At 45.3% G+C, this 10,000-nt stretch overlaps 1 protein-coding gene across 1 annotated transcript in view; it reads left to right on the forward strand.

Moving 5' to 3' along the window:
- Positions 1-69: 69 nt before the first annotated feature.
- The window catches only part of LOC135536575 (rho GTPase-activating protein 29-like), a gene marked incomplete at its 5' end in the record, with an annotated part of 13,460 nt that continues 3,529 nt past the window's right edge, over positions 70-10,000 (forward strand). Inside the window, 5 exons of the mRNA XM_064962868.1 lie at positions 70-150; positions 935-1,090; positions 1,351-1,488; positions 1,835-2,007; positions 6,913-7,073. Of these exons, the coding sequence (XP_064818940.1) occupies positions 70-150; positions 935-1,090; positions 1,351-1,488; positions 1,835-2,007; positions 6,913-7,073 (709 nt within the window). The remainder of the gene's footprint in view (positions 151-934; positions 1,091-1,350; positions 1,489-1,834; positions 2,008-6,912; positions 7,074-10,000) is intronic.

Consider the following 10,000-nt stretch of genomic DNA (forward strand, 5'->3'; position numbering starts at 1 on the left):
AAACCTTCAAGACTCAATAAGTGCAATGTACACAATCCTCTATGTTGTGCCTCTTTGTGCGTCCTGTAGCCGCTGTTGTCCAGAAGGACTGAGCTGGACAAACTGAGGAAAGACCTTAACGAGCAGTGGCAGAGAGAACAGAAGAAAATGGTTTGTGAGACTTCTGTCCCTCTGCCTTTCTCTCTGTGTGTGTGTGTGTGTGTGTGTTACTTCACTCACCTGTGTGTGTGTGTGTTACTTCACTCACCTGTGTGTGTGTGTGTGTGTGTTACTTCACTCACCTGTGTGTGTGTGTGTGTTACTTCACTCACCTGTGTGTGTGTGTGTGTTACTTCACTCACCTGTGTGTGTTACTTCACTCACCTGTGTGTGTTACTTCACTCACCTGTGTGTTACTTCACTCACCTGTGTGTGTGTGTGTGTTACTTCACTCACCTGTGTGTGTGTGTGTGTGTGTGTGTGTTACTTCACTCACCTGTGTGTGTGTGTGTGTGTGTGTGTGTGTGTTACTTCACTCACCTGTGTGTGTGTGTGTGTTACTTCACTCACCTGTGTGTGTGTATGTGTGTGTTACTTCACTCACCTGTGTATGTGTGTGTTACTTCACTCACCTGTGTGTGTGTGTGTTACTTCACTCACCTGTGTGTGTGTGTGTTACTTCACTCACCTGTGTGTGTGTGTGTGTGTTACTTCACTCACCTGTGTGTGTGTGTGTGTGTGTGTTACTTCACTCACCTGTGTGTGTGTATGTGTGTGTTACTTCACTCACCTGTGTGTGTGTGTGTGTGTTTACTTCACTCACCTGTGTGTGTGTGTGTTCACTCACCTGTGTGTGTGTGTGTTACTTCACTCACCTGTGTGTGTGTGTTACTTCACTCACCCATGTGTGTGTGTGTGTTCACTCACCTGTGTGTATCGCCCCTCTCCCGTGCAGCAAGAGTCCGAGGCGGCGCTGCGTAAGGCCCAGTGGGCCCAGACCCAGAGGACAGACGAGTACCACAAGGCCCAGTCCTCAGCCAGCCGCTCCCAGGAGGAACAGCCCAGGCAGCTGGAGAAGAAGAGGAAACTGGAGGAGGAGGCTCTACAGAAGGTATGGCAGAAGGACTGATCATTTCCAATTAACTGAGGTCAATAGGCTATGCTTTATTGTCCAATAATCTGTTATGTTAAGTTCCTTGATTAAGGGCCCAGCAGCAGCAGGTGAATCTAACCCATTTGCAAGGTCACTCGCGCTATATTTCCCACAGTCCAGCTCTGTGACCGACAACCTTCCAGTTCCTGCTTCTCTAACCTTGAGGTGACCCCCCACCCCCTTCTTTTCTAATGTTGTCTCTCCTCCCTGTCTCTCAGGCTGAGGATGCGAGGGACCACTACAGATCCTGTGTAGCCGATGCAGGAGCCAGGAAGGCAGAGCTGGCCAGCACCAAGACAGACATCCTCACTCAGATCAGAGAACTGCTGGCTCAGTGTGACCTCACACTCAAAGCTGTGAGTTTAAAAAATAAAAAAATAAAAACATTTTATTTTCACCTTTATTTAACCAGGTAGACCAGATCTCCTTTATTTAACCAGGTAGGCCAGTTCACCTTTATTTAACCAGGTAGACCAGTTCACCTTTATTTAACCAGGTAGACCAGTTGAGAACAAGTTCTCATTTCCAACTGCGTCCTGGCCAAGATGAAGCAAAAGCAGTACGACAAAACAACGCTGAGTTACACAGTAGGCCACAGGATATAGTTATTGGTGGATCAGGGACCGCAAACACAGCATGAGTATTGCACCAGAGTTTGGGGTGACTTATTGACTTACTTTCTCTAACTGTATATCCCTCCAGGTGACAGTCAACTGGTTCCAGCTGCAGCAGGCCCAGACCGTGTCTCTCCCCGGCCACTACCAGGCCCTGTGTGAAAACGCGAAGATGTACGAGCCTGGACAGAAATACGCCGAGTTTGTCAGAAATCTACCCAAAGATCAGATACACATGGAGTCCTTCTCCGTTGACGGACGGTAAAGTCAATACCACTTCCTTATATAGTCTGTCACCCAACTGCACCCTATTCCCTATGTAGTGCACTACTTTAGATCAGGGCGCTATGGCACCCTATTCCCTATATAGTGCACTACTTTAGACCAGAGCCCTATGGAACCCTATTCCCTATATAGTGCACTACTTAAGACCAGGGCCCTATGGAACCCTATTCCCTACATAGTGCACTACTTTAGACCAGGGCCTTATGGAACCCTATTCCCTACATAGTGCACTACTTTAGACCAGGGCCCTATGGAACCCTATTCCCTACATAGTGCACTACTTTAGACCAGGGCCCTATGGAACCCTATTCCCTACATAGTGCACTACTTAAGACCAGGGCCCAATGGAACCCTATTCCCTACATAGTGCACTACTTAAGACCAGGGCCCAATGGAACCCTATTCCCTACATAGTGCACTACTTTAGACCAGGGCCCTATGGAACCCTATTCCCTACATAGTGCACTACTTAAGACCAGGGCCCAATGGAACCCTATTCCCTACATAGTGCACTACTTAAGACCAGGGCCCTATGGAACCCTATTCCCTACATAGTGCACTACTTTAGACCAGAGCCCTATGGAACCCTATTCCCTACATAGTGCACTACTTTAGACAAGGGCCCTATGGAACCCTATTCCCTACATAGTGCACTACTTAAGACCAGGGCCCTATGGAACCCTATTCCCTACATAGTGCACTACTTTAGACCAGGGCCCTATGGAACCCTATTCCCTACATAGTGCACTACTTTAGACCAGAGCCCTATGGAACCCTATTCCCTACATAGTGCACTACTTTAGACCAGGGCCCTATGGAACCCTATTCCCTACATAGTGCACTACATACAGGCCTTTTTTTCTGCATTGTAAAGTATTTGTCAGACTAATTAATGGGATGGTAAAAGGTTTTCAGTGGAACAACTAAAATCAGATATAAAGTATGCATGAAAAATAATGGAGCTATATATTTATAAATGAGATAGATCTGAGAACTATCAATCACAGAAATTAAAGAGTCAGGAGAATCTCAAATAAAAAAAATATTATGATTTTTTGTCATGGCATGGGGATTTTGTTGGAAATGTTTTGAGTTACTCAGAATGCATTATTGACTGTATGTTTGTTTGTTTTACTCCATGTGTAACTCTGTGTTATTGTATGTGTCGAACTGCTTTGCTTTATCTGGGCCAGGTCGCAATTGTAAAGGAGAACATGTTCTCAACTTGCCTACCTGGTTAAATAAAGGTGAAAATAAATAAATAAATAGAAGCATAAGAACATGGCATTAGCCAAAAGGCAAAGGGCAAAAGGTGTTGAAATCCAGGAAATTAGCTTTAAAACTGCACATTTTCTTTCAACCCTAAATGCAAAAATGTGTAGAATTTCAGAACATTAAAAAAAAAGCAACATTTTGTCTCTGCGACCCAGAGGAGGGCCTCTAAAATGTTTGGTCTGGACCGAGCCATTGGCCACGCCCACTGCCACGCCCTGCCAATAGTAGTACACTATCCTTACGTAGTTCCTTCTAGAATAGTTTCATATCTCTCTAGCCTCAGGAGGACTGAGTTAGGTGTCAGACAGAGTAATGTCTCTCAGGATCTTTGGAACCCACGAGCTCCTCCTGCATAGCAAGGTGGCAGTCCATGGTATTGAATAATACAAGCAAACTGTCCTTTGGCCACCATTTTGGAACGACAACAACAACCAAAAACCATGTTAGTTTTGTTTTCAGTTCTTGTTTTGTTTTGGTCTAGTAATAATGTTGATATAGGTGTTTATTTTTGTTTGATGTTTGCTGGAGACAAACCAACATGCTTTTCATTTGACGGTGGGGCTTTCCCTTGTAAACTTCTATCTTCGTTACTGTAACCCTACTGTAGAAATCTGCTCAGATAGAGGATAACCCTACTGTAGAAATCTGATCAGATAGAGGATAACCCTACTGTATAAATCTGCTCAGATAGAGGATAACCCTACTGTAGAAATCTGCTCAGATAGAGGATAACCCTACTGTAGAAATCTGCTCAGAAAGAGGATAACCCTACTGTATAAATCTGCTCAGATAGAGGATAACCCTACTGTAGAAATCTGCTCAGATAGAGGATAACCCTACTGTAGAAATCTTGCTCAGATAGAGGATAACCCTACTGTAGAAATCTGCTCAGAAATCTGCTCACTGCTCAGACAGAGGATAGAGGGTCAGGGTGAGGCAGGGCGGGTCAGGGTGAGGCAGGGCGGGTCAGGGTGAGGCAGGGCGGGTCAGGGTGAGGCAGGGCGGGTCAGGGTGAGGCAGGGCGGGTCAGGGGTGAGGCAGGGCGGGTCAGGGTGAGGCAGGGCGGGTCAGGGTGAGGCAGGGCGGGTCAGGGTGAGGCAGGGGCGGGTCAGGGGTGAGGCAGGGCGGGTCAGGGTGAGGCAGGGCGGGTCAGGGGTGAGGCCGGGCGGGTCAGGGTGAGGCAGGGCGGGTCAGGGTGATGCAGGGCGGGTCAGGGTGAGGCACGGTGGGTCAGGGTGAGGCAGGGCGAACAGGTCTTTACAAACGAGCACACTCGTTTGTAAACGTAATTTCCCTCTCTCTCATTTAGGGAGAGAGAAAGTCTGTAAGAGGAAAAAGTGTGCGTTGAATTCATGCCCTTCCTGGTGAAATATCTGTGGCGAGCGCTGAATGCAGCAGAGGAGATTGTGAGCGTGAGGTTCTCCCTCTGCCTTTTAAACGAACACAAAAATGTTGCCTCGTAAGAGTCTTTTTCTTAATTTTTTACCAGCTAACCGTACTCCACTCACTATTCTATGAAGTGGTTGTTGTGAACACCTTCTGCCACTGATTCACAATCACTTTCATCATTTAGACTAGATTCAGAGTTGTCTTCAGGCTATCCTCATCCCTGTGTTGTTGTCAGCATGGAAACCAGGGAAGTCCTCATCCCTGTGTTGTTGTCAGCATGGAAACCAGGGAAGTCCTCATCCCTGTGTTGGTGCTGCTGTCAGCATGGAAACCAGGGAAGTCCTCATCCCTGTGTTGTTGTCAGCATGGAAACCAGGGAAGTCCTCATCCCTGTGTTGGTGCTGCTGTCAGCATGGAAACCAGGGAAGTCCTCATCCCTGTGTTGTTGTCAGCATGGAAACCAGGGAAGTCCTCATCCCTGTCTTGTTGTCAGCATGGAAACCAGGGAAGTCCTCATCCCTGTCTTGTTGTCAGCATGGAAACCAGGGAAGTCCTCATCCCTGTCTTGTTGTCAGCATGGAAACCAGGGACGTCCTCATCCCTGTCTTGTTGACAGCATGGAAACCAGGGAAGTCCTCATCCCTGTCTTGTTGTCAGCATGGAAACCAGGGAAGTCCTCATCCCTGTCTTGTTGTCAGCATGGAAACCAGGAAGTCCTCATCCCTGTGTTGGTGCTGCTGTCAGCATGGAAACCAGGGAAGTCCTCATCCCTGTGTTGGTGCTGCTGTCAGCATGGAAACCAGGGAAGTCCTCATCCCTGTCTTGTTGTCAGCATGGAAACCAGGGAAGTCCTCATCCCTGTCTTGTTGTCAGCATGGAAACCAGGGAAGTCCTCATCCCTGTCTTGTTGTCAGCATGGAAACCAGGAAGTCCTCATCCCTGTGTTGGTGCTGCTGTCAGCATGGAAACCAGGGAAGTCCTCATCCCTGTCTTGTTGTCAGCATGGAAACCAGGGAAGTCCTCATCCCTGTGTTGTTGTCAGCATGGAAACCAGGGAAGTCCTCATCCCTGTGTTGTTGTCAGCATGGAAACCAGGGAAGTCCTCATCCCTGTCTTGTTGTCAGCATGGAAACCAGGGAAGTCCTCATCCCTGTCTTGTTGTCAGCATGGAAACCAGGGAAGTCCTCATCCCTGTGTTGGTGCTGCTGTCAGCATGGAAACCAGGGAAGTCCTCATCCCTGTCTTGTTGTCAGCATGGAAACCAGGGAAGTCCTCATCCCTGTGTTGTTGTCAGCATGGAAACCAGGGAAGTCCTCATCCTGTGTTGTTGTCAGCATGGAAACCAGGGAAGTCCTCATCCCTGTCTTGTTGTCAGCATGGAAACCAGGGAAGTCCTCATCCCTGTCTTGTTGTCAGCATGGAAACCAGGGAAGTCCTCATCCCTGTGTTGTTGTCAGCATGGAAACCAGGGAAGTCCTCATCCCTGTGTTGTTGTCAGCATGGAAACCAGGGAAGTCCTCATCCCTGTGTTGGTGCTGCTGTCAGCATGTAAACCAGGGAAGTCCTCATCCCTGTGTTGGTGCTGCTGTCAGCATGTAAACCAGGGAAGTCCTCATCCCTGTGTTGGTGCTGCTGTCAGCATGTAAACCAGGGAAGTCCTCATCCCTGTGTTGGTGCTGCTGTCAGCATGGAAACCAGGAAAGTCCTCATCCCTGTGTTGGTGCTGCTGTCAGCATGGAAACCAGGGAAGTCCTCATCCCTGTGTTGGTGCTGCTGTCAGCATGTAAACCAGGGAAGTCCTCATCCCTGTGTTGGTGCTGCTGTCAGCATGGAAACCAGGGAAGTCCTCATCCCTGTGTTGGTGCTGCTGTCAGCATGTAAACCAGGGAAGTCCTCATCCCTGTGTTGGTGCTGCTGTCAGCATGGAAACCAGGAAAGTCCTCATCCCTGTGTTGGTGCTGGTGTCAGCATGTAAACCAGGGAACTCCTCATCCCTGTGTTGGTGCTGCTGTCAGCATGTAAACCAGGGAAGTCCTCATCCCTGTGTTGGTGCTGCTGTCAGCATGGAAACCAGGGAAGTCCTCATCCCTGTGTTGGTGATGCTGTCAGCATGGAAACCAGGGAAGTCTCAAGCATGGGATTGTCTCAAAATGGGAGTTAATCTTTCGCCTCGAGTTAGTATTCAAAAATATTGACTGTGTCTCTGTCTCCCTCCAGGTTTGCTTTGTTCAGCAAGCGTTCGCTGGGCAGCACGAGTTCCCATGGTAACTTGTCCCAGGTGTCCCTGACCTCCGATGACGTCCTGAGTGGGGACGAGGTGGACAGTCCCCTGGGGTCGCGACCTGGGAAGAGGTCCAACAGCGCCACAGACATACAAGGTAGAGTCAGACAGACATGAAAGTACACAGTCAGACATGCATACAAGGTACAGTAGTATAGTACAACACAGTATAGTAGTATAGTACACCAGTAGTACAATATAGTACACCAGGAGTACAGTATAGTACAACACAGTATAGTAGTATAGTACACCAGTAGTACAACATCGTACACCAGGAGTACAGTATAGTACAACACAGTATAGTAGTATAGTACACCAGTAGTACAATATAGTACACCAGGAGTACAATATAGTACAACACAGTATAGTAGTATAGTACACCAGTAGTACAATATAGTACAACACAGTATAGTAGTATAGTACACCAGGAGTACAGTATAGTACAACACAGTATAGTAGTATAGTACACCAGTAGTACAGTATAGTACACCAGTAGTACAGTATAGTACACCAGTAGTACACTATAGTACACCAGGAGTACAATATAGTACAACACAGTATAGTAGTATAGTACACCAGGAGTACAGTATAGTACAACACAGTATAGTAGTATAGTACACCAGTAGTACAGTATAGTACACCAGTAGTACAGTATAGTACACCAGTAGTACAACACAGTATAGTACACCAGTAGTACAGTACACCAGTAGTTCACTATAGTACAACACAGTATAGTACACCAGTAGTACAGTACACCAGTAGTACACTATAGTACAACACAGTATAGTACACCAGTAGATCAGTACACCAGTAGTACACTATAGTACAACACAGTATAGTACACCAGTAGTACAGTACACCAGTAGTACACTATAGTACAACACAGTATAGTACACCAGTAGTACAGTACACCAGTAGTACACTATAGTACAACACAGTATAGTACACCAGTAGTACAGTACACCAGTAGTTCACTATAGTACAACACAGTATAGTACACCAGTAGTACAGTACACCAGTAGTACACTATAGTACAACACAGTATAGTACACCAGTAGATCAGTACACCAGTAGTACACTATAGTACAACACAGTATAGTACACCAGTAGTACAGTACACCAGTAGTACACTATTGCACAACACAGTATAGTACACCAGTAGTACAGTACACCAGTAGTACACTATAGTACACCACAGTATAGTACACCAGTAGATCAGTACACCAGTAGTACACTATAGTACAACACAGTATAGTACACCAGTAGATCAGTACACCAGTAGTACACTATAGTACAACACAGTATAGTACACCAGTAGATCAGTACACCAGTAGTACACTATAGTACAACACAGTATAGTACACCAGTAGTACAGTACACCAGTAGTACACTATAGTACAACACAGTATAGTACACCAGTAGATCAGTACACCAGTAGTACACTATAGTACAACACAGTATAGTACACCAGTAGATCAGTACACCAGTAGTACACTATAGTACAACACAGTATAGTACACCAGTAGTACAGTACACCAGTAGTACAATGCTGTAAAGAAAAGTACACATTTTCTGAGAATCTGGGGACCCATGCCAAATCTTTTCAGTCCTCTGAGGGGGAAAAGGTGTGGTCTCTGACCACCTCCCTATCGGCTGTCTCATCGTTGTCGGTGATCACACCTACCATTGTTGTTGTCAGCAAACTTAATGATGGTGTTGGAGTAGTGCTTGGCCACGAAGTCGTGGGTGAACAGGGAGTACAGGAGAAGACTGAGCATGCACCCCTGGGGGGCTCTAGTGTTGAGGATCAGCGTGGCAGATGTGTTGTTACCTATCCTCACCACCTGGGGGCGGCCCGTCAGGAAGTCCAGGATCCAGTTGCAGAGGGAAGTGTTTAGTCCCAGAGTCCTTAGCTTAGTGATGAGCTTTGAGGATACTATGGTGTTAAACGCTGAGCTGTAGTCAATGAATAGCATTCACACATAGGTGTTCCTTTTGTCAAGGTGGAAAGGGCAGTGTGGAGTGCACCAGTATAGCACAGCACAGTATAATAGTTTTGTAGTTCAGTACACCAGTAGAATAGTACACTGTAGTATAGTATATTAGTACAGTACACCAGTAGAATAGTATATTAGTATAGTACACTGTAGTATAGTATATTAGTTCAGTACACCAGTAGAATAGTATATTAGTACAGTACACTGTAGTATAGTATATTAGTACAGTACACCAGTAGTATAGTACACTGTAGTATAGTATATTAGTATAGTACACTGTAGTATAGTATATTAGCACAGTACACCAGTAGTATAGTACACTGAAGTATAGTATATTAGTACAGTACACCGGTAGTATAGTACACTGTAGTATAGTATATTAGTACAGTACACCAGTAGTATAGTACACTGTAGTATAGTATATTACTACAGTACACCAGTAGTATAGTAAACTGTAGTATAGTATATTACTACAGTACACCAGTAGAATAGTACACTGTAGTATAGTATATTAGTACAGTACACCAGTAGAATAGTATATTAGTATAGTACACTGTAGTATAGTATATTAGTACAGTACACCAGTAGAATAGTACACTGTAGTATAGTATATTAGTACAGTACACCAGTAGAATAGTATATTAGTATAGTACACTGTAGTATAGTATATTAGTACAGTACACTGTAGTATAGTATATTAGTACAGTACACCAGTAGTATAGTACACTGTAGTATAGTATATTAGTATATTACACTGTAGTATAGTATATTAGCACAGTACACCAGTAGTATAGTACACTGAAGTATAGTATATTAGTACAGTACACCAGTAGTATAGTACACTGTAGTATAGCATATTAGTACAGTACACCAGTAGTATAGTACACTGTAGTATAGTATATTACTACAGTACACCAGTAGTATAGTACACTGTAGTATAGTATATTACTACAGTACACCAGTAGTATAGTACACTGTAGTATAGTATATTACTACAGTACACCAGTAGTATAGTACACTGTAGTAT

This window comes from Oncorhynchus masou, unplaced genomic scaffold, assembly GCF_036934945.1.
Source record: "Oncorhynchus masou masou isolate Uvic2021 unplaced genomic scaffold, UVic_Omas_1.1 unplaced_scaffold_6374, whole genome shotgun sequence".
Lineage (NCBI taxonomy): Eukaryota > Metazoa > Chordata > Actinopteri > Salmoniformes > Salmonidae > Oncorhynchus > Oncorhynchus masou.